Here is a 24,939-nt window from a genome sequence, read left to right as displayed (position 1 = left end):
CAGCAGGTCAGGCAAACATTTCACAGAATCATAGAAATTCACGGCACAGCCAGAGGCCGTTCGGCCCATCGTGTCTGTGCCGAGAGAATCCCGAATTTGACGTTCCAGGCCGGTGACCTTTCTTCAGAACTGGAAAAAGTTAGAGATGTAACAGGTTTTAAGTAAGTACAGAGGCAGGAAAAGTGGAGAAGGGGAGGAAAGAACAAAAGGAAAGATCTGTGATAGGGTGGAAGGCAGGAGAGATTAAATGACAAAGGGGATGATGGTGCAAGGCAAAAGGAGATGGTAATGGGACAAGTGAAGAAACTCCCTTCTTGCATTCGCCTCCCTTTATCTCTTTTACAGACTGATACCCTCCCCTTAACTTTCTCTCTCATTTTAAATTGAAGACCTGTCTTTTTTTATTCTCTGCCCAATTTTCCTCTTTTCTGAATTCGATGCCCGTTGCTGGGATATATGCCGACAGGCTCCATCAGTGCCACGCACGTTTTGTACGTGACCTTTATCCACACACCCAGTGGGGGTACGGCCTTCTTCCTCGTACTCTTCTTCTCACTGCATCCCTTTTCCATCTTTCAATCAGGCCGTCACTGGGTTCGCCTGCCTACCCGCTGTAGTTACACGAGCCTCGTGAGTTAGCGGATTACCTCAGCTGATCTGACGTTGGGAAATATGTCCAGTCTAACGAGTTATTAGTACTGAGCGTGTTTGTGCCTCTCGATGCTATTTATCAATGTAAAATACAGGAAACTTTTTTTTATCCAGCACGGACGGGACCGACGTGGTGCCGGTTCATCAAAAATTCCAGATAACCAAACGTTATAGTAAAAGATAGGGAGAGCTGACAGCTCCGCATAAAGCAACAAACCCTGTTGTAGAACAATGGCCACAAGTTCCAAGTGTTTCTGTAGCTTAGCAACAGCTGCAGCCACACCCTTGCACAGCAACAGACGGAGGAAGGCAAATACAATATGAAGTAAAACCTACTCCTGAATTTTGCCGGTTAACCGAGATTTCTGGTTATTTAGGTGCCGGTAAATCGAAATTTTCCTGTAAAGGAATTTCATCTGACTGCATTAACACGTTGATTGGAGCATAAGAAATGTGGTTGTCTCTTAACTGCCCTCTGAAATGGCCTAGCAAGCCACACAGTTGTACAAGGCGGCTCAATACCACCTTCTCAAGGGCAACTAGATGCAGGAAGGATGTTCCCGATGGCGGGGGAGTCCAGAACCAGGGGTCACAATCTAAGGATAAGGGGTAAGCCATTTAGGGCAGAGATGAGGAGGAATTTCTTCACCCAGAGAGTGGTGAACCTGTGGAATTCTCTACCACAGAAGGCAGTTGAGGCCATTTCATTAAATATATTCAAGAAGGAGTTAGATATATTTCTTAAGGCTAAAGGGATAAAGGGATATGGGGAGAAAGCAGGGACCGGGTACTGAATTTGGATGATCAGCCATGATCGCATTGAATGGCGGAGCAGGCTCGAGGGGCCGAATTGCCTACTCCTGCTCCTATCTTCTATGTTTCTATTCGGGATGGGCAGTAAATGCTGGCCTTACCAGCGACGCCCACACCCTGTGAATGAATGACAAAAAAGTTGAGAGTTACCTGTTATAAGTGCCTCCTCTGGGTGAATGAACTGTGAGGGCCGGATGTAGTGGTGTCCCTTTAACATTGAAAGTGGTTTGAAACCAACAAGGAACAAGCGAAATGTAACCCATGAAGGGACCACCTTTAAATTTCTGTCAACCTGAGCTCCTCAAAAACTCTGCTGCCCTGTGCCCTAACTCGCACCGAGTCCCGTTCACCCATCACCCCCTGTGCTCGCTGACCTACACTGGCTCCCGGTCCGGCAGCGCCTCGATTTTAAAATTCTCGTCCTTGTTTTCAAATCACTCCATGGCCTCGCCCCCCTCCCTATCTCTGTAACCTCCTCCAGCCCCACAACCCTGTCTGATCTCTGCGCTCCTCCAATTCCGGCCTCTTGCGCATCCCCGGTTTTAATCGCTCCACCACTGGCGGCCATGCCTTCAGCTGCCTCTGGCCCTAAGCTCTGGAATTCCCTCCCTAAACCTCTCCGCCTCTCGATAGCAAAATACTGCAGATGCTGGAAATCCGAAATAACAACAGAAAACACTGGAAAAACTCAGCAGGCCAGGCAACATCCGTGGAGAGAGAATCCGAGTCAACGTTTCAGGTCGAAGACCCTTCGTCAGGACTGAGAGAAAAAAAGCAGGCAATGAAACAGATTAAGAAGCAAGTTAGGGGGCTGGGAAATGGGGGAGGGGATGAAAGAACAAAAGGGAAGGTCTCCACCTCTCTCTCCCCCTTTTATGACCTACCTCTTTGACCGAGCTTTTGGTCACCTGCTCTAATATCTCCGTATGTGGCTCGGGGTCAGTTTTTGTCTGATTAACGCTCTTGTGAAGCGCCTCAGGACGTTTTCCCGCGCTGTATATAAATACAAGTTGTTGTTTAGTGTAAGTACTTGGAGATTGAATCCTGTTCTTGTGCTTTGGTGATCAGGTGTATGGACACCGGCAGATTGTTATGGAGAAAGAAGAAACGGAGGAACTGAAGAGGTTTGATCACCCAGGCTTGTTCCTCATCGGTTTCAAGCCATTGTCAATGTTAAAGGGATACCACTACATCCGGCCCTCACAGTTCATTTACCCAGAGGAGTCATTTATAACAGGTATCCTCAACCTTTTTGTTATTCATTCACGGGGATGTGGGCATCGCTGGCAAGGCCGGCATTTATTGCCCATCCCTAATTGCCCTTGAGAAGGTGGTGGCGAGCCACCTTGTACAACTGTGTGGCTTGCTAGGCCATTTCAGAGGGCAGTTAAGATTCAAACACATTGACGTAAGAAAACTCACTAAGCACTTGGTTGAGTATAAAACAAGGCTTTAATCAACTGTTTCACAACCATGAGATTCTACTTATATCACTAGTTCCTGGTTACAAAAACGTACTGGGCAAGCTGGGCCCACGCCCGAGTATTTATACTCCTTGGCCGCCCAGTGTTATTTCATGAGTTATTTCTTCATGAACGATAAAATTCATGACACACATTGCTGTGGGTCTGGAGTCACATATAGGCCAGACCGGGTAACATTTCCGGCAGATTTCCTTCCCTAAAGAACATTAGAGAGTTTTACAACAATCAGTAGTTTCATGGTGATAGTAGTTTAAATTCCCCAGCGGCCGTGGTGGGATTTGAACTCGCGTCCTCCAGATCATTAGTTCAGGCCTCTGGATTACTAGTCCAGCAACATAACCACTGTGCCACCGTACCCCGTGACTGCAGTTCCAGCTCCCCATTGGCACGGCCCAGTGTGGGTTACAGACTGGAGGGTCCAAGGTTTGATTCCGTTTGTCCTCAGTTAGCTGACTGTTCAAATTACAAATACACCCAGGAAATCCCACAGTGGCAATGTAAACCGTTAAAGATATCATTTTCTTAGCATGTTCCAGCATGTTGTGTGGAAGATTCCTACCCTGGGGAGTTAGTGGCATTGAATATGTTTACCTTGCAGCCACACTAAGGGGCCGTGTCACTGTACATTGTACGGAATGCCCCAAACCCAGGGGGCCGTGTCACTGTACATTGTACGGAATGCCCCTACCCCAGGGGGCCGTGTCACTGTACATTGTATGGAATGCCCCAAACCCAGGGGGCCGTGTCACTGTACATTGTACGGAATGCCCCAAACCCAAGGGGCCGTGTCACTGTGCATTGTACGGAATGCCCCAAACCCAGGGGGCCGTGTCACTGTACATTGTACGGAATGCCCCTACCCCAGGGGGCCGTGTCACTGTACATTGTACGGAATGCCCCAAACCCAGGGGGCCGTGTCACTGTACATTGTACGGAATGCCCCTACCCCAGGGGGCCGTGTCACTGTACATTGTACGGAATGTCCCTACCCCAGGGGGCCGTGTCACTGTACATTGTACGGAATGGCCCTACCCCAGGGGGCTGTGTCACTGTACATTGTACGGAATATCCCTACCCCAGGGGGCCGTGTCACTGTACATTGTACGGAATGCCCCAAACCCAGGGAGCCGTGTCACAGTACATTGTACGGAATGCCCCTACCCCAGGGGGCTGTGTCACTGTACATTGTACGGAATGCCCCAAACCCAGGGAGCCGTGTCACAGTACATTGTACGGAATGCCCCTACCCCAGGGGGCCGTGTCACTGTACATTGTACGGAATGCCCCAAACCCAGGGGGCCGTGTCACTGTACATTGTACGGAATGCCCCTACCCCAGGGGGCCGTGTCACTGTACATTGTACGGAATGCCCCTACCCCAGGGGGCCATGTCACTGTACATTGTACGGAATGCCCCAAACCCAAGGGGCCGTGTCACTGTACATTGTACGGAATGCCCCAAACCCAGGGGGCCGTGTCACTGTACATTGTACGGAATGCCCCTACCCCAGGGGGCCGTGTCACTGTACATTGTACGGAATGCCCCAAACCCAGGGGGCCGTGTCACTGTACATTGTACGGAATGCCCCTACCCCAGGGGGCTGTGTCACTGTACATTGTACGGAATGCCCCAAACCCAGGGGGCCGGGTCACTGTACATTGTACAGAATGTCCCTACCCCAGGGGGCCGTGTCACTGTACATTGTACGGAATGTCCCTACCCCAGGGGGCCGTGTCACTGTACATTGTACGGAATGCCCCAAACCCAGGGGGCCGTGTCACTGTACATTGTACGGAATGCCCCTACCCCAGGGGGCCGTGTCACTGTACATTGTACGGAATGCCCCAAGCCCAGGGGGCCGTGTCACTGTACATTGTACGGAATGCCCCAAACCCAGGGGGCCGTGTCACTGTGCATTGTACAGAATGCCCCAAACCCAGGGGGCCGTGTCACTGTACATTGTACGGAATGCCCCAAACCCAGGGGGCCGTGTCACTGTACATTGTACGGAATGCCCCAAACCCAGGGGGCCGTGTCACTGTACATTGTACGGAATGCCCCAAACCCAGGGGGCCGTGTCACTGTACATTGTACGGAATGCCCCTACCCCAGGGGGCCGTGTCACTGTACATTGTACGGAATGCCCCAAACCCAGGGGGCCGTGTCACTGTACATTGTACGGAATGCCCCAAACCCAGGGGGCCGTGTCACTGTACATTGTACGGAATGACCCTACCCCAGGGGGCCGTGTCACTGTACATTGTACGGAATGACCCTACCCCAGGGGGCCGTGTCACTGTACATTGTACGGAATGCCCCTACCCCAGGGGGCTGTGTCACTGTACATTGTACGGAATGCCCCTACCCCAGGGGGCCGTGTCACTGTACATTGTACGGAATGCCCCTACCCCAGGGGGCCGTGTCACTGTACATTGTACGGAATGACCCTACCCCAGGGGGCCGTGTCACTGTACATTGTACGGAATGCCCCTACCCCAGGGGGCTGTGTCACTGTACATTGTACGGAATGCCCCTACCCCAGGGGGCTGTGTCACTGTACATTGTACGGAATGCCCCTACCCCAGGGGGCCGTGTCACTGTACATTGTACGGAATGCCCCTACCCCAGGGGGCTGTGTCACTGTACATTGTACGGAATGCCCCAAACCCAGGGGGCTGTGTCACTGTACATTGTACGGAATGCCCCAAACCCAGGGGGCTGTGTCACTGTACATTGTACGGAATGCCCCAAACCCAGGGGGCCGTGTCACTGTACATTGTACGGAATGCCCCTACCCCAGGGGGCCGTGTCACTGTACATTGTACGGAATGCCCCTACCCCAGGGGGCCGTGTCACTGTACATTGTACGGAATGCCCCAAACCCAGGGGGCCATGTCACTGTACATTGTACGGAATGTCCCTACCCCAGGGGGCCGTGTCACTGTACATTGTACAGAATGCCCCTACCCCAGGGGGCCGTGTCACTGTACATTGTACGGAATGCCCCAAACCCAGGGGGCCGTGTCACTGTACATTGTACGGAATGCCCCAAACCCAGGGGGCCGTGTCACTGTACATTGTACGGAATGCCCCAAACCCAGGGGGCCGTGTCACTGTACATTGTACGGAATGCCCCAAACCCAGGGGGCCGTGTCACTGTACATTGTACGGAATGCCCCAAACCCAGGGGGCCGTGTCACTGTACATTGTACGGAATGCCCCAAACCCAGGGGGCCGTGTCACTGTACATTGTACGGAATGCCCCTACCCCAGGGGGCCGTGTCACTGTACATTGTACGGAATGCCCCTACCCCAGGGGGCCGTGTCACTGTACATTGTACGGAATGCCCCTACCCCAGGGGGCCGTGTCACTGTACATTGTACGGAATGCCCCTACCCCAGGGGGCTGTGTCACTGTACATTGTACGGAATGCCCCTACCCCAGGGGGCCGTGTCACTGTACATTGTACGGAATGTCCCTACCCCAGGGGGCTGTGTCACTGTACATTGTACGGAATGCCCCAAACCCAGGGGGCCGTGTCACTGTACATTGTACGGAATGCCCCTACCCCAGGGGGCTGTGTCACTGTACATTGTACGGAATGCCCCTACCCCAGGGGGCCGTGTCACTGTACATTGTACGGAATGCCCCTACCCCAGGGGGCCGTGTCACTGTACATTGTACGGAATGCCCCAAACCCAGGGGGCCGTGTCACTGTACATTGTATGGAATGCCCCTACCCCAGGGGGCCGTGTCACTGTACATTGTACAGAATGCCCCTACCCCAGGGGGCTGTGTCACTGTACATTGTACGGAATGCCCCTACCCCAGGGGGCCGTGTCACTGTACATTGTACGGAATGCCCCTACCCCAGGGGGCCGTGTCACTGTACATTGTACAGAATGTCCCTACCCCAGGGGGCCGTGTCACCGATTGACACTACCTGAGAATTACAATGACTGAAAGACAAGAAGATGGTGTTGGGCTCATGGTAGCTCCTCCCTCTGGTCCACTCCCTCCCATGACAGCATCCAGCCACATGTTAAACTGCCCCAGTGTTGTAGCCGCCACTGCTCTGGCTGATAGATAATCCCAAACATTTCTCACCCTGTGAGTAAGGATGTCCTTGGGGCCCAATGCCCTGGTTAGATATGAAGTAATAATCTTGGTTCACGTTATCGTCACCATCCGTTAAACAGCCCAGAGCGGTCTGTCCCTCCGCTCATGCTCCTCAGCTACAGCTTGCCTCTGACCTCGCCCAGGCTCCGTCTCCCAGCTGTTTGTTATTCTGAGCTGTGTTTTGTGCTCACTTTCCCGACAGGAAGCACCACTTTATTCAGCGCGCTGCTTACCAAGTGCCTGGCGAGGAAGGTGTACGCTGTTTGCCGCTACATTCCCCGGAGGAACACCCCGCCCCGGTTCGTGGCCTTGGTCCCACAAGAGGAGGAGCTGGACGACCAGAACGTGCAGACCCTCCCCTCAGGTCAGTGACACTGTCTCCGCCTTCAAACCGCTTACTAACTGGGTGAGTGCATTCGATTTTCAGTTTCCTTCCCCCACTACCCTCCCCTCTTTTGCTGAGTTATGGTTTCACTGGTGCCGCCAGAAACTCCACGTGGCCAGACATGAGCCTAGACGATGACTGGTGGTGCGCTATTCGACTATGAGGGGCACCACGAGATGCTGAGAGGCTGTTTCTCCTGGCAGGAGAGTCTCGAACTAGGGGGCACAGTCTCAGGATAAGGGGTCGGCCATTTAAGACTGAGATGAGGAGGAATTTCTTCACTCAGAGGGTGGTGAATCTTTGGAATTCTCTACCCCAGAGGGCTGTGGCTGTTCAGCCGTTGAGTATATTCAAGACAGAGATCGATAGATTTTTGGACTCTAGGGGAATCAAGGGATAAGGGGATAGGGCAGGAAAGTGGTGTTGAGGTCGATGATCAGCCATGATCTTATTGAATAACTTCCCAGCTCTTCTTTGAAATAGTGCCATGGGATCTGTTACATCCACCTCAGAGGGCAGATGGACCCTCGGTATTACGTCTCATCCGAAAGACGTTGAGGTACCCGAGGACCCGTAAACCACCCCCCCATACACATCGGTGGTTTGGGGGAGGACGGGAGGTACAGGAAACTCTTTTTCTATCCGGCACCGACGGGACCAGCGTGGTGCCGGTTTATCAAAAAGTCCGGATTACAGAGAGGTATAGTAAAAGGTAGGAGAGCTCCGTACACAGCAACAAATCCAGGCTTCCCTGTTGCTTAGCAACAGGTGCAGGAACCCCGGCCACAGACCAAGCTCCCTGTTGCTTAGCAACAAGTGCAGGAACCCCGGTTACACAGCCACAGATCCAGGAACTGCCACTAATATGAAGTAAAACTTACCTGAACCTACTCCTGAATTTTGCCGGTTAACAGAGATTTCCGGTTATTTAGGCGCCGGTAAATCGAGAGTTTCCTGTACTTGGAGAGACCCTTGCTTTTACTGGTGTGCGGTCAGATGGCAACTTTGACCCTTATTTCTGTGGCATGTGGTCATTCGCCTAGGGGCTCGAGACACCTCTTCAAACTCACAAGCCGGGCAGCGTGTACATGTGAAACGCTGGCCAATTCTTGGTACAAATAAAACCTTTCCATTGTCCCTCCCGTCAGGATTCCACCTGACTTTCTTGCCGTACGCCGACGACATCAGGAGGATCAATTTCACGGAGAAGACGGTGGCCAACCAGGATCAGGTCGAGAAGATGAAGTCAGTGGTGCAGAAACTCAGGTTCAAATACAGGTCAGTCGGAGGTTTAGGAAATATTTTCCGTACCCTTAAAGGCGAGCGCGATTGTAGACTTGACTGTTGCCACATTGAGGACGGTTTTGTGCTCTGGGAACTGGAGGGGTTGGAACTGCAAAGCTCGCACAGTACAACAATTTGCATTTATATAGCACCTTTCACGTCATAAAACGTGGCAAGGCGCTTCACAGGAGCGTTATCCGAGAAAATCTGACATCGAGGTGCATGAGGACATGTTAGGACAGGTGTCCCAAAGCTTGGTCAATGAGGTAGGCTTTAAGGAGCGTCTTAAAGGAGGAGAGAGAGGTGGAGAGGTTTAGGGAGGGAATTCCAGAGCTTAGGGCCTCGGCAGCTGAAGGCACGGCCGCCAATGGTGGAGCAATGGAAGTGCGGGGTCGCGCAGGAACCTTTACAGCCCACAGGCAGAGGAGATGTTTTTAAAATCTGTTTGGGCTGAATTTGGAACCCGCTCCCAGAGGTGAAATAAAAACAGAAAATGATGAAAACACTCAGCAGGTCAGGCAGCATCTGTGGAGAGAGAAACAGAGTTAACGTTTCAGGTCGATGACCCTTCGTCAGAACTGGAAAAAGTTGGAGATGGAACAGGTTTTTAAGCAAGTGTAGGGGCAGGGAAAGGGGGGAGGTTTCATAACTTGTCCCATTACCATCTCCTTTTGCCTCGCACCATCATCCCTTTTGTCTCTTAATCTCTCCTGCCTTCCAGCCTGTCACAGACCTTCCCTTTTGTTCTTTCCTCCCCTCCCATGTTGTGAACATCCAACCATAGAAAGAAAGACTTGCATTTATATAGCGCCTTTCACAACCACTGGACATCCCAAAGCGCTTTACAGCCAATGAAGTACTTTGTTGAAGTGTAGTCACTGTTGTAATGTAGGAAACGCAGCAGCCAATTTGTGCACAGCAAGCTCCCACAAACAGCAATGAGCTAATGACCAGATAATCTGTTTTAGTGATGTTGATTGAGGAATAAATATTGGCCAGGACACCGGGGCGAACTCCCATGCTCTTCTTCGAAATAGTGCCGTGGGATCTTTTACATCCACCTGAGAGAGCAGACGGCACCTCCGACAGTGCAGCACTCCACTGGAGTGTCGGCCTAGATTTTGTACTTGAGTCTCTGGAGTCTCTGGAGTGGGACTTGAACCCACAACCTTCTGACTCAGGCAAGGGTGCTACCCACTGATCCATGGCTGACACAGTTAAGGACAGTAGCCATGCAAACTTGGATTGTTACCGGAGGGAGCATTTTGCAATATAACGTAAAAAGAAAGGAAAGAGCTTGCACATATATAGCAGACCCCTCAGGACTTCCCAACGTGCTTCACAGCCCATGAAGTACTTTAGAAGTGTCTTCTTCTTCTTCTTAGGCAGTCCCTCGGAACCGAGGATGACTTGCTTCCACATTAAAAATGAGTTCTCAGGTGACTGATGAGTCCGATGCGGGACATACAGTCTCTGTCACAGGTGGGGCAGACGGTGGTTGAAGGGGCGGCTGGGTGGGGTGCTTGGGTTGACGTGCGCTCCTTGCGCTGCCTGCGCTTGGCTTCTGCTTGCTCCCGGCGAAGAGACTCGAGGTGTTCGGCACCTTCCCGGATGCTTCTCCTCCACTTTGTGCGGTCTTGGGCCAGGGATTCCCAGGTGTCGGTGGGGATGTTACACTTTTTCAAGGAGGCTTTGAGGGTGTCCTTGAAGCGTTTCCTCTGCCCACCTGGGGCTCTCTTGCCGTGCCGGAGCTCCGAGTAGAGCGCTCGTTTTGGGAGTCTCGTATCGGGCATGCGGACAATGTGACCCGTCCATCGGAGCTGATCGAGCGTGGTCAAAGCTTCGATGCTGGGGATGTTGGTCTGAGCAAGAACACCGACGTTGGTGCGCCTATCCTGCCAATGTAGTCACTGTTGTAGTGCAGACATTGGGTGAGGTACTGACGGTGTCAGCTTGGCTCAGTCGTTAGCACTCTCCCCTCTGAGTCAGAAGGTCGTGGGTTCAAATCTCATTCCAGGTCTTAAGCACATACTAGGATGCTAAAGATCCCATGAAAGAAAGACTTTTATTTTTATAAAGCATCTATGTAGTGCCTTTCATGACCTCAGGACGTGAAGTACTTTTGAAGTCTAGCCACTATTGTAATGTAGGAAACGCAGCAGCCAGTTTGTGCACAGCAAGCTCCCACAAACAGCAATGAGCTAAATGACTAGATACTCTGTTTTTGGGTGTTGCTTGAGAGAGACACCGGAGAGAACACCCTTGCTTTTCTTCAAAATAGTGCCATGGAATCCTTTACATCCACCTGAGAGAGCAGAAGGCATCACCTCCGACAGTGCCGCACTCCCTCAGTACAGCACTGGATGGTCAGCCTGGATTTTGTGCTCAAGTCTCTGGAGTGGGACTTGAACCCACAACCTGCTGACTCAGAGGCGAGAGTGCGACCCACTGCAGCTGACGCCATGGTACTAATCAAAGAAAAGCAAGGAGCTCGCGTGGTCGACTGACCAACATTCGCCCTTCAACCACCCCCAAAAACAGATCCCAATGCGTCTGTGGGATCTCTCTGTGTACAAAATGTTTCTTTCTTACAGTTCTGTCAGACAGCGAGAGCAACTTGAGGTGTTTGGAATAAGAGTGTCACGTGAGAAGTGTGTCACGCAACAGTAAAGCACCCCCGCCCCCCCAAGACTTAGGGGGAAAAATTCAGTTGTTTGCGCCTCCCGTTAGCACCTTAAGAGGGCGCCAATTGGGGCGCAAAGCAACTGGCGCCCAGGCGCGGCAATGTTTGTGCCGCTCGCGAAATTAACTAGACATTTTGCGGCGGCGCTAAACACTGCCGCCACGATCTCCTGCGCCGGCAGATTGTGACGTCCGTCGAGTGCGCAATGCCCCGGTAGCGCCCCGGACTGGATATTGAGTGGCGCCCCCTGCCTTACTGCCTGCCGCTAGCAACGACAGGTTGAGGGGAGCGTTATGCTGTCAGAAAGGGACTAGGGGAGCACTATTTAAAGGGGACCTTTTTGCAGGTTTATTTTGATTTGCCCTTCCTTGCTTCGTGAGCACTCTGAGGTAGCGCCTCACTCCTCGGCTTTTGCGCCTTAAGACAGGTGTGAAGCGCCTGATTTAGCGCTCCAATCACCTCCAGGGGCGATAAAAGCCAAGTTTGCTGTCTGAGGCGATAATTAGCGCCAGGTGCCGAACTTTGCGCACGGCCGATAACGGCGCCCCAAATGGGGTGATACCGAATTTTTCCCCCTTAGTGTGACAACTAAATCTGGTGATAATAGTGGGTCATCTTAATGACGCTGGGGCAGTGCGGAGGGAGCTTTACTCTGAATCTGGCCTGGCCATATTCCAGCCTGAGAGCGCTCGATGCCGGTTGCCAAACATTGGAAAATATTACCCGCAGAATATGTGTCACTAAAAGCCATGCACCATTGTGCTGATGAACAGGAGATGTCAATCTTTCCTGCGACTTTTCATTAAAACAAAACCGTGACAGTTTCTATTCTTCTGACAACAGGCCCGAGAGTTTTGAGAATCCGGTAATTCAGCGGCACTTCCGCAATCTGGAGGCGTTGGCACTCGATTTAAAGGAACCAGAACAAATGGAGGACTTGACACGTGAGTACCCTATTTACAGAGGAGATTGACGAGGATGTTGCCAGGAATGGGGAATTTTAGCTCTGAGGAAAGATTGGATCGGCTGGGGTTGTTTTCTTTGGAATGGAGGAGGCTGAGGGGAGACCTAATTGAGGTGTATAGAATTATGAGGGGGCCTAGATAGAGTGGATGGGAAGGACCCATGTCCCCTAGCAGAGAGGTCAATAACCACGGGACATAGATTTAAAGCAATTGGGAGAAGGATTAGAGGGGATTTGAGAACTTTTTTCACCCAGAGGGTGGTGGGGGTCTGGAACTCATTGCCTGAAAGGGTGGTAGAGGCAGAAACCCTCATCACATTTAAACAGTACTTGGATATGCACTTGAAGTGCCGTAACCTACAGGGCTACGGACCAAGAGCTGGAAAGTGGGATTAGGCTGGAGAGCTCTTTGTCGGCCGGCACAGCCACAGTGGGCCAAACGGCCTCCTTCTGTGCCGTAAATGTCTATGATTCTATGTGTAGCTCCTATTGACTGCCTAGCGGCAAAAGGGATATGTGATACTGATCATATAGGCCTGCAAGCCCCAGGTTCAGTCTGTGGTCTGTACCGAGTTAGTGGATCAGGTGCTGCAATTGGATTAAGGGCCCCATGGCCAACGGGGGAAATCATCAGCCACGATTACTGCTCCTAATGGGTCTCCCTACTGGAAGATTGCATGTGTGAATATCGGGTGAGGACAGGGTTGGGGCCAGCTGTGATGCCCCTACAGGTCAAATAGCCCCCCTGACACATTGGCTGGGCTAACACGTGAAGAATTTTCTCAGAGGTGAGTTACTGGAGAGCTGGGATAGCACTGAAAACAGTTTAACTGACATCGATCTCATTGCTGTTTATGGGACCTTACTGTGCACAAAATGGCCGTGTGTTTGCACTCGATAACGGCAGCCATGGGATCTTTTACATTCAGCTGAACCTGTAGACAGGACCTCAGTTTAACCTCAAAAGACAGTGCAGCATTCCTTCAGTACTGCGCTGAAGTGTCAGCCTGGGTTATGTTCTCAACTGCTAGAGGGGAGCTCGAACCCACGACGTTCAGATTCAGAGGTGAAAATACAACCAGCTGAACCAGGCTGTCAGCACTGCAGCAAAAAGAGCAGCAGGTTTACTTTCACCCACCTCGCCTCTCTTAACGAACAGTCAGTGTCCTGAGGAGACCATTTAGCAGCACATTCACAGCTACCATATTTGTTGGAGAAAGCTTTGAATTTTTATAACACCTTATCACATAGAAACATAGAAGATAGGAGCAGGAGTAGGCCATTCGGCCCTTCGAGCCTGCTCTGCCATTCAATGAGGTCATGGCTGATCATCCAAACTCAGTACCCTGTCCCTGCCTTCTCCCCATATCCCTTGATCCCTTTAGCCTTAAGAAATATATCCAACTCCTTCTTGAATATATTTAATGAACTGGCCTCCACCGCCCTCTGTGGCAGAGAATTCCACAGGTTCACCACTCTCTGGGTGAAGAAATTCCTCCTCATTTCAGTCCTAAATGGCTTACCCCTTATCCTTACCCCTCATCCCCTGAAAATATCCCTCGGCCTTTACGTGCAATGAACTATTTTGAAGTGCAGTGACAATCGTTACGTGGGCCGAGGACAGCAGCCATTTTGCACACCGCAAGGTTCCAAAAACAACAATCAGACGAATGACAAATCTCCAGACTTGACTATTCCATACACACTCCTAGCCAGCTGTGTTCGCTGGCCTACATTGGCTCCCGGTTCAGCAACGCCTCGATATTAAAATTCTGATCCTAGTTTTCAAACCCTAGCCTGGCTTCACCCCATCGCCGTAACCTCCTCCAGCCCCACAACCTTCTGGGACGTCCAATTCTGGCCTCTCGCACATCCCCGATTTTAATCGCTGCACCATTGGTGACCAAGGCCCTAAGCTCTGGAATTCCCTCCCTAAACATCTCTGCCCCTCTCTCCTCCTTTAAGACACTCCTTAAAACCGACCTCTTTGGCCAGCCCTACTATCACCTCGTGTGGCTCGGTGTCAAATTGTGTTTGATAAGGCGCCTGTCATGAATCTAATCATGACTCATGAAGTAACACTGGGTGGCCAGCTGGTGGCGCCGTCCAAGGAGTATAAATACTCGGGCGTGGGCCCAGCTTGCTCAGGATGTTTCTGTAACCAGGAACTAGTGATGTAACTAGAACTCATGGTTTTGAAACAGTTGATTAAAGCCTTGTTTTATACTCAAAACAAGCATTCAGTAGTCTTTTTACATCAGCGCCCGTGAAGCGCCTGGGGACGTTTTATGACGTTCCAGGCGCTGTATCAATGCGAGTTGTTGGCGCTGGTGTTGGTTGAGGGAGGAACACTGGCCAGGACACCGGGAGAACTCACTGCTGTTGTTTAAATGTTACCACGGGATCTTGAAAATCCACCAGAACAGGCAGAAAGGACCTCATTTTAACGTCTCATCCGATGAACGGCACCTCTGACAGTAATGCACTGGAGTGTCAGTCAAGATCAAGTGCTCACGCCCAGTATTTGTAAGAGGAATGGGAATACCGCAGAGGATGAGTGCATCATGTGGTTGGGTGCTGAGCCATAAATATTGGGAGCTTCTCAGGTTGATAGTAACAGGAGGAGGCCATTCAGCCCCTCGAGCCTGTTCCGCCATTCAATTAGACCATGGCTGATCTGTATCTTAACTCCATCTGCCCGTCTTGGTTCCCTTAATACCCACGCCTAACAAAAATCTATCAATCTCCGTTTTGAAATTTACAATTGACCCCCCCAACCTCAACAGCTTTTTGGGGGAGAGAGTTCCAGATTTCCTCTACCCTTTGTGTGAAGAAGTGCTTCTGGACATCACCCCGCCCTCCCCCCGAACAGCCTGGCTCTGTCTGATGTGTGGTCTGCGTTGGGTTGGTTATCTCAGCAAGGGCAGACTTTGGGTGTCTACGGTTGGCCTCCGTGGCTGTTGGGTTAAGGGAGGGGAGGGGAAACCGACCAGGATTCCTGCTCCTAGTAGCTGCTGAATGTACAGAGGTGAGGAGAACAAACAATATAGCATCTTTAATGTAGAAAAAGAAATCCCGGAGGAGTAATGGAGCAATAACGGACATCGAGCCAAAGCAGAAGATATCAGCAGGGGCAGTGGGTCTTAAAGAAAGAGAGGGAAGGTGGAGAGGATTAGAAATTTCCAGAGTGTGGGGCCTAGTTGGCTGAAGGCACGGCCGCCAATGATGGGGCGAAGGGAGTGAGGATGCACAAGAATGGTCAGAGGAACGGAGAGTTCTGGGTTGGAGGGCTGGAGAAAGTTGCAGAAATTAGGAGGGCCAAGGCCATGAGGAGGAAGATTTAAACACGAGGATAAGAAGTTTAAATTTGGAGGCATTGGGGACTGGGACCCAACGTAGGTCAGCCAGGGCAGGAGTGACGGGTGGACGGGACTTGGCGCGAGACAGGATCCGGGCAGCAGAGATTTGGATGAGGTGAATTTTACGGAAGATGGGAGACTGGCCCGGAGAGCATTGGAATAGTAAAGACTGGAGGTGACACTGCATGGCTGAGGGTTTCAGCAGCAGATGAGCTGAGGCAGAGGTGGGGGGGATGGGGGAAAGCTGAGTTATGGAGGCGGAAGTAGGCAACCTTGGTGATGGAGAGGATATGGGGCCGGAAGCTCAGCTCGGGGTTGACTAGGATGCGGAGATTGGAAATAATCTGGTTCAACCGGGAATGGAATCGGTGGAGGAACCTGCACCAGAAATGGATGAGCACAGGTGTTGGGATAATCCTTACAAATTCGAAAAGCTAGAGACAGTAATAAGCCCTGACAAATAAACACAATTATTGTTTCAAAACATTCATCTTAAGACTACATACAGACCAGTCCACGCAGCCACTACGTCTGGAAACTTACGTGTATAAAGAACTTCCCGGGAATGGTGAGCGATTGGCTGTCAGAAGCTGTGCGCAGTATCTCGCCTTGAAGGTAGCCAAAGTTCCGCACTGAGTGAAGTTTTGTATCCCCCCCCCCCTTATGCCATGTTAAAATCAGTCATACATTCTCCAATTCTTGCTGAGTTTTAATTTTGTTGGGTGTTGGATGACCCTTAGGCCATCAGATTGCTGAATACACAATCGTAGGGGACCTCATGTCCTGGTCAATAACTTGTTACATTGTCACCTCAGTAACGTTTGCTTCCAAACTTTGCTCATCCCGAACTTTGCCTTTTGTCTTGGAGAGTCATTGTGATCAAAAGATAAGATCTGCCAATTCACAAGTCAAACCAATTTTGATTTACACATCTGCTTTAAGCATAATTGCTACATTACCTGTTCTGTCTTGTAAAAACATATCTATCTTCTTACAACAGGGATATTGGAGAGGTCAGACCTGGATGGTGGAGAGGTTAGAGCTGATGGCGGAGAGGTAGAGCGGGATGGTGGCGAGGTAGAGCGGGATGGTGGCGAGGTAGAGCGGGATGGTGGCGAGGTAGAGCGGGATGGTGGCGAGGTAGAGCGGGATGGTGGCGAGGTAGAGCGGGATGGTGGCGAGGTAGAGCTGATGGTGGCGAGGTTCGAGCTGGATGGTGGAGAGGTTAGAGCGGGATGGTGGAGAGGTTGGAGCGGGATGGTGGAGAGGTAGAGCGGGATGGTGGAGAGGTTGGAGCGGGATGGTGGAGAGGTAGAGCTGGATGGTGGCGAGGTTGGAGCGGGATGGTGGAGAGGTAGAGTGGGATGGTGGCGAGGTAGAGCTGAATGGTGGAGAGGTAGAGCTGGATGGTGTAGAAGTTAGAGCTGGATGGTGGAGAGGTAGAGCTGATGGAGAGGTAGCGCGGGATGGTGGAGAGGTTAGAGCTGGATGGTGGAGAGGTTAGAGCTGGATGGTGGCGAGGTTAGAGCTGGATGGTGGAGAGGTTCGAGCTGGATGGTGGAGAGGTAGAGCTGGATGGTGGAGAGGTTAGAGCTGGATGGTGGAGAGGTAGAGCTGGATGGTGGCGAGGTAGAGCTGGATGGTGGCGAGGTAGAGCTGGATGGTGGAGAGGTTAGAGCTGGATGGTGGCGAGGTTAGAGCTGGATGGTGGAGGGGTTAGAGCTGGATGGTGGAGAGGTAGAGCGGGATGGTGGAGAGGTTCGAGCTGGATGGTGGAGAGGTTAGAGCTGGATGGTGGCGAGGTTAGAGCTGGATGGTGGAGAGGTAGAGCTGGATGGTGGAGAGGTAGAGCTGGATGGTGGAGAGGTTAGAGCTGGATGGTGGAGAGGTAGAGCTGGATGGTGGCGAGGTTAGAGCTGGATGGTGGCGAGGTTAGAGCTGGATGGTGGAGAGGTAGAGCTGGATGGTGGAGAGGTAGAGCTGGATGGTGGAGAGGTAGAGCTGGATGGTGGAGAGGTAGAGCTGATGGAGAGGTAGAGCTGGATGGTGGAGAGGTTAGAGCTGGATGGTGGAGAGGTAGAGCTGATGGAGAGGTTAGAGCTGGATGGTGGAGAGGTTAGAGCTGGATGGTGGCGAGGTAGAGCTGGATGGTGGCGAGGTTCGAGCTGGATGGTGGCGAGGTTCGAGCTGGATGGTGGAGAGGTAGAGCTGGATGGTGGAGAGGTTAGAGCTGGATGGTGGAGAGGTTGGAGCTGGATGGTGGAGAGGTTCGAGCTGGATGGTGGAGAGGTTCGAGCTGGATGGTGGAGAGGTTCGAGCTGGATGGTGGAGAGGTTCGAGCTGGATGGTGGAGAGGTTCGAGCTGGATGGTGGAGAGGTTCGAGCTGGATGGTGGAGAGGTTAGAGCTGATGGTGGAGAGGTTCGAGCTGGTTGGTGGAGAGGTTCGAGCTGGATGGTGGCGAGGTTCGAGCTGGATGGTGGCGAGGTTAGAGCTGGATGGTGGCGAGGTTAGAGCTGGATGGTGGAGAGGTTCGAGCTGGATGGTGGCGAGGTAGAGCTGGATGGTGGCGAGGTTAGAGCTGGATGGTGGAGAAGTTAGAGCTGGATGGTGGAGAGGTTAGAGCTGATGGTGGAGAGGTAGAGCGGGATGGTGGCGAGGTTCGAGCTGGATGGTGGAGAGGTTCGAGCTGGATAATCAGTGTGCAGGAGGATGGTTACCCCATATCTTTGAATGATGTTGCCAAGGGGCAACATGTGGATGAGGAAGAGGATGTGGACACGGTAAGATCCTTTTGAACTCCGAATTGGATAAGTAAGAGTGGAACCGGCCGAGGACAGGATCGGCCTTAACGCACAGTCGAATGGCCTGCTGACAGACACATGAAACTTGGGTGAGGTACCTGTGGAACCAAACCCTGGCACAGGTCAGCTGGGAGACAAGGGGGACAACCCCCCCAAACAAGGAAGGTAACACACACGATATAAACTGTCGGGACAGTGTGGGAAAGGAAACTATTCCACATCTGAGCACTGCAGTCGTGGAATATTTTCTGGTGAGGGATGTACACACTGTGTATAACTGGAACTCAAACCCCATTTTTCCCCATGCAGTGCCAAAGAATGACATGATCGACAAGAGACTCGGACAGCTGGCAAAGGAGTTCAAGGAGCTGGTCTATCCTCCCGACTATAACCCAGGTACAAAGAGCCACCAGAAGAGGAAGCTAGGTGAGTGCTCAGGAAATAAGGAGCAAATTAAACATTGTGTTGGTAAGAACATAAGAAATCAGAGCAGGAGTAGGCCATTCCGCCCTTCGAGCCTGCTCCGCCATTCAATGAGATCATGGCTGATCTTCGACCTCAACTCCACTTTCCTGCACTATCCACATCACTCGATTCCCGTAATATCCAAAAATCCATCGATCTCTGTCTTGAATATACTGAGCCTCTACAGCCCTCTGGGGTAGAGAATTCCAAAGATTCACCACCCTCTGAGTGAAGAAATTTCTCCTCATCTCAGTCCTAAATGAACGACCCCTTATTCTGAGACTGTGACCCCTGGTTCTAGACTCCCCAGCCAGGGGAAACATCCTCCCTGCATCTACCCTGTCAAGCCCTGTAAGAATTTTGTATGTTTCAATGAGATCACCTCTCATTCTTCTAAACTCTAGGGAATATAGGCCTAGTCTACTCAATCTCTCCTCATAGGACAATCCCCCCTCCCCATCACAGGGGGGATTGCAGTCCTCAGGATAGAACTGAGCCAAACAGACAAGGAAGTCCTCGCCGATCCTCTCAGTGCTGAGTCAGCTTATCAGTAAAAGAAAGAAAGACTTGCCTTTATATAGCGCCTTCTTGACCGCGGGACGTCCCAAAGCGCTTTACAGCCAATGAAGTACTTTTTGAAGTATAGTCGCTGTTGTAATGTAGGAAACGTGGCAGCCAATTTGCGCACAGCAAGCTCCCACAAACAGCAATGTGATAATGACCAGGTAATCTGTATTTAGTGATGTTGGTTGAGGGATAAATATTGGCCCAGGACACCTGGGAGAACTCCCCTGCTCTTCTTCAAAATAGTGCCATGGGATCTTTTACGTCCTTTTACCTGAGAGAGCAGACGGGGCCTCGGTTTAACGTCGCATCCGAAAGACGGCACCTCCGACAGTGCAGCACCCCCTCAGCACTGCACTGGAGTGTCGGCCTAGATTTTTGTGCTCAAGTCTCTGGAGTGGGACTTGAACCCACAACCTTCAGTCTCAGAGGCGAGGGTGCTGCCCACTGAGGCACGGCGGACACCTGTAAGGAAATTAACAGTAGGAGACCAGTTTATTTGTCCTAATGGCCTTTCCCGGTCTCCAATACTACTTAGCTGGGGCAGCGATTGGGATGTAGTGTAGTGGCTATGTTACTGGACTAGTAATCCAAGGTCTAGATTAATAATCCAGAGAACATGAGTTCAGATCCCACCATGGCAGTTTGGTACCAGTAACGGTGACCATGAAGCTGTGGAATTGTCATAAAAACCCAACCAGATTCACTAACGTCCACGCGGGGAGGAAACCTGTCCTCCTTACTCGGTCTGCCCGGTATGCGATTTCAGTTCCACTCCAATGTGGCTGACTCTTGATTGCCCTCTAAAGTGGCCTGGAAGCCACTTTACGAAGTACGGTTGCATCAAAACCGCTATTCATAGCAACTAGGGATAAGAACATAAGAATTAGGAGCAGGAGTCGGCCATGCGGCCCCTCGAGCCTGCTCTGCCATTCAATAAGATCGTGGCTGATCTTCGACCTCAACTCCACTTTCCCGCCCGATCCCCATATCCCTTGATACCCCTAGAGTCCAAAAATCTATCTCAGCCTTGCATATACTCCACGACTCAGCTTCCACAGCCCTCTGGCATAGAGAATTCCAAAGATTCACAACCCTCTGAGTGAAGAAATTCCTCCTCATCTCAGTCTTAAATGGCCGACCCCTTATCCTGAGACTATGCCCCCTAGTTCTAGACACTCCAGCCAGGGGAAACAACCTCTCAGCATCGACCCTGTCAATCCCCCTCAGAATCTTGTATGTTTCAATGAGATCACCTCTCATTCTTCTAAACTCCAGAGAGTATAGGCCCAATCTCTCCTCATAGAATAACCCTCTCATCCCAGGGATCAGTCTAGTGAACCTTCGTTGCACCGCCTCTAAGGCATGTATGTCCTTTCTCAGATGAGGAGACCAAAACTGTGCACAGTGCTCCAGGTGTGGTCTCACCAAGGACCTGTACAACTGTAGCAAGATTTCCTTATTCCAACCCTCTAGCAATAAAGGCCAGCATGCCATTTGCCTTTCTAATTGCTTGCTGTAGCTGCAGGCTAACTTTCTGTGTTTCCTGCACGAGGACACCTAAATTTCTCTGGATGGGCAATAAATGCCGGCCTTGCCAGCCATGCCCACATCCCAAGAAAAATGTTTTTTTCATGTGTTTTATAAACAATTAGCAGATATAATTGTCTTAAATGTAGCCACAGGGTGGTACTCCTATTTAGCTGATTATTCAAGGGTAGGGCCATTGGAGAGCTTTGGCATAGAGGATTTTCACAACAAATGTCTGCAGAATAAAGGTGCGAACCGCTGTTTTCTGTGATCAGGCGACGCAGCTGGGGGAGCGGATAAGAAGCCGAAAGTGGAGGCACCAGTGAGGGCGGATGAGGTCAGGCAGTACCTGCGGAGCGGGACGCTAGGCAAGCTGACGGTGCCCGTGTTGAAGGAGGTCTGCAAACAGTACGGGCTGAAGGGCAGCAAGAAGCAAGAGCTGATTGACGCCATTGCCGGCCACTTCGCTGAGAACTGACGGGAACGAGAGACGCCACAGCCCGGGGGGGCCTGTCACAGCAGCGGAGAGGCCCGGGCTTTGTCCTGGAGGCTTGACAGCACGGCACACTCGGCCTTCTCTACACATATCTGAAGCATCACAGCCACAGAACCCATTGAACTGACAGCCCTCGCAGCACTTGATCTAAACACAAGAGGGCTGAGACTAGCTCTGACCAGGTGAAACCCTCTCTGTAACTCCAGCCATCCCAGGCTTCTCCAGGTAATGAGAAAAGCACAGACTTCCCTTCTAAGGTCCCTGGGATTTATTGCGCATCACTGGCAAGAAGCTCATTCAAAGAAAAATCTGCACGGGATATTTTTGTACCTCTGAACTCATGTTTTATACTTTGTATTATAAAAACCACCTGTAACCAACTCACAGCTACCAAGACCCTGTATTGGGGGAGTTATTGCCATATCCAAACTTTTCTTCCCCAATTATTTTTACAAGGGTGGGGGGGGATCCCTAGAAATTGGTTACGGCAACTTGTTACCTATTAAAGACCAACTGGTATTGGCCTAAGCTCTTCACGCCCAATATAATAAACCTTGGCCGCTCTCAGATACAGGAAACTTTGTGCTATCCGGCACCGACGGGACCGAGCTGTTGCCGTCCCATCAAAACTGCCGGACAAACCAGCGCTAATGTTGAAACATACGGAAATTTTGAGCTCCGTATCTGGCAACAAACCCTGTTGCTTAGCAACAGCTTCTAAACAGTCGGCCGTACCTTGCAAGCGTCTCTGTAGCTTAGCAACAGCTTCAGCAAGACCTTGCAGAGCCTGACTGGTGGAAAAAAAAGCAACGAAAAGAAAAAAAACTAACGAAATGGCTCCTGATTTTTGCCGGTGGTTCGAGCATTCCGGACAGTTAACCTCCGGATAAACCAAAGTTTCCTGTAATTAGAAACGCCTGGTTTAAGTGAGTGGGGGGGAATATGTTCTAATGAGCATCGAGGGAGACGCGGGCAGGTCGAACAGCACGTGGGAGGGTTGGATGCTGTGAAAAATAACCTAAACCTGGTTTAACAAAAATATACGGCGATAATGAGGTTTAGTGACCTCACTTTAATTGGCTGCAGTACCATGACTTTTCTGTTGGTGGCCCATCCTCCCAGTTCTCAGCAGCACCACCGCAGGGACAGGAGTAGGCCATTCAGCCCCTCGTGCCCGTTCATAGGATCTGCGTGAGAGCAGCCAGGGTTCCTTTGAGGTGAAGAACTCACTGGGAAATCGCAACACAAACCATATCGTATAGCTCTTCCTCAGCACACTAACCAACCTCAAATCCTTAATTTTGGGTGCCTGTATTTTTCATAAGTAACAAAACCAGAGTGCGGAGTTTAGCGGGAGATTTTTTAAAGTATTTTCTTTCCTGAGTTGGTGCTTCTCCTGTGTGTTTTTCCTTTTGGAAACTGTATTTTCCCTCTTCCTCCCTTGGAGCTCCGCGCCGCAGCCCTGGGAGCTCCACGCCGCAGCCCTCGGAGCTCCGCGCCGCAGCCCTGGGAGCTCCGCGCTCGGAGCTCCACAGCACCGCGCTCGGAGCTCCACGCCACAGCCCTCGGAGCTCCACGCCACAGCCCTCAGAGCTCCACAGCACCGCGCTCGGAGCTCCACGCCGCAGCCCTCGGAGCTCCACGGCACCGCGTTCGGAGCTCCACGGCACCGCGTTCGGAGCTCCACGCCACAGCCCTCGGAGCTCCACGCCACAGCCCTCGGAGCTCCACGGCACCGCGCTCGGAGCTCCACTGCAGCGCGCTCGGAGCTCCACGCCACAGCCCTCAGAGCTCCACAGCACCGCGCTCGGAGCTCCACGCCACAGCCCTCAGAGCTCCACAGCACCGCGCTCGGAGCTCCACGCCACAGCCCTCGGAGCTCCACGGCACCACGCTCGGAGCTCCACGCCACAGCCCTCGGAGCTCCACAGCACCGCACTCGGAGCTCCACGCCACAGCCCTCAGAGCTCCACGGCACCGCGCTCGGAGCTCCACGCCACAGCCCTCAGAGCTCCACGGCACCGCACCCGGAGCTCTGCAGCACTGGAGCTCCACCCAACCGTCTCTTGCATTTTCCATTATTAAAAGGAAGAGATGCTCGCCTTCCATACTGAGGACAAGACTTGCAGCCTCCTGAGATTATATCTGGGCACAGGCGCGGGGAGAAATTTTCAAATTTGTTTTTCTAAATGAACTGTACCTTAAAGAAGTGGTTGTGTACATGTCAGGGTCTGTGACTTGACGCAATGTGAGGAAATTAAAATAATTCAACGTTGGGAGTGGATGTTTGTAAGTTTAAAAGTAAATGAAATTTAATAAAAAAACTTATTTTGCAAATTTTAAAAATTGTTTCTGTTTTTACCCTAGTGTTTTGTCACAGAGGTTGCTGGGAAGTTTAACGTTTCTCCTGCTTCAGCTTACCGACTCGATGCAGTGGCACCACCGTGAGGGTTAGAGTTAGCCTGGCGTGATTCTTAAACTCCTTACCTGGCCTGCCGGTGGCTGAGGGAGTGGGTGACCCTCTGCCAGGCCTGTGCCAGTGTTGCTTGGTTGTTAGCGCACTGGCTTTTGGGACTGCGGACTGTTGGTTTGAGCCCCACCCCTGGATTTGAACACATAGGCTGGCGCTCTAATGCAGTACTGAGGGATCGCTGCATTATCAGGGGGGCCGTCCCTCCTATAAAATATCCAACCCAAGGTCCACCTCCCTGTTTCGGCGGACATTACGATCCATGGCACTATTCGAGGAATAGAAACATAGAAGATAGTAGCAGGAGTAGGCCATTCGGCCCCTCGAGCCTGTTCCGCCATTCAATGCGATCATGGCTGATCATCCAAATTCAGTACCCTGTTCCTGCCTTCTCCCCATATCCCTTTAGCCTTAAGAAATATATCTAACTCCTTCTTGAATATATTTAATGAATTGGCCTCAACTGCATTCTGTGGTCGAGAATTCCACAGGTTCACCACTCTCTGGGTGAAGAAATTCCTCCTCATCTCATGGCTTTACCCCTTATCCTTAGACTGTGACCCCTGGTTCTGGACTCCCCGACCATCGGGAACATCCTTCCTGCATCTAGTCTGTCTAGTCCTGTTAGAATTTTATAAGTTTCAATGAGATCCCCTCTCATTCTTCTAAACCCCAGCGAATATAAGCCTAATCGACCCAATCTCTCTTCATACGTCATTCCTGCCATCCCAGGTATCAGTCTGGGCATAGCAAGGCATTCTCCCAGTGTCCTTCCCAACATTCCTCCCTCATCCAACACCAGGACAAGCAGATTAACTAGTCCCTTATCTCATTGAGGTTTCTGTGCACAAATTAACTGCCATGTTTG

The 24,939-nt window shown here is 51.5% G+C and overlaps 1 protein-coding gene across 2 annotated transcripts in view; it reads left to right on the top strand.

Annotated features, from left to right (window-relative positions):
* Window positions 1–23,947, top strand: part of xrcc6 (X-ray repair cross complementing 6) — a 52,548-nt gene extending 28,601 nt beyond the window's left edge. Inside the window, exons 8-13 of one of the 2 annotated variants that reach the window (XM_085969571.1) lie at window positions 2,533–2,701; window positions 7,271–7,432; window positions 8,602–8,731; window positions 12,264–12,364; window positions 18,856–18,972; window positions 21,381–23,947. In XM_085969571.1, coding sequence (XP_085825697.1) covers window positions 2,533–2,701; window positions 7,271–7,432; window positions 8,602–8,731; window positions 12,264–12,364; window positions 18,856–18,972; window positions 21,381–21,583 — 882 coding nt within the window. In that variant the 3' untranslated portion in view covers window positions 21,584–23,947. The remainder of the gene's footprint in view (window positions 1–2,532; window positions 2,702–7,270; window positions 7,433–8,601; window positions 8,732–12,263; window positions 12,365–18,855; window positions 18,973–21,380) is intronic. The other variant, XM_085969570.1, reaches the window with a different exon arrangement.
* The last annotated feature ends 992 nt before the right edge of the window (window positions 23,948–24,939 follow it).

This window comes from Somniosus microcephalus, chromosome 28 (assembly GCF_052327205.1).
Source record: "Somniosus microcephalus isolate GS21.2 chromosome 28, FLI_Smic_1.0, whole genome shotgun sequence".
NCBI lineage: Eukaryota > Metazoa > Chordata > Chondrichthyes > Squaliformes > Somniosidae > Somniosus > Somniosus microcephalus.
The sequence above is the reverse complement of the archived record's forward strand: the minus strand, read 5'-3'. Positions and strand labels throughout refer to the sequence as shown.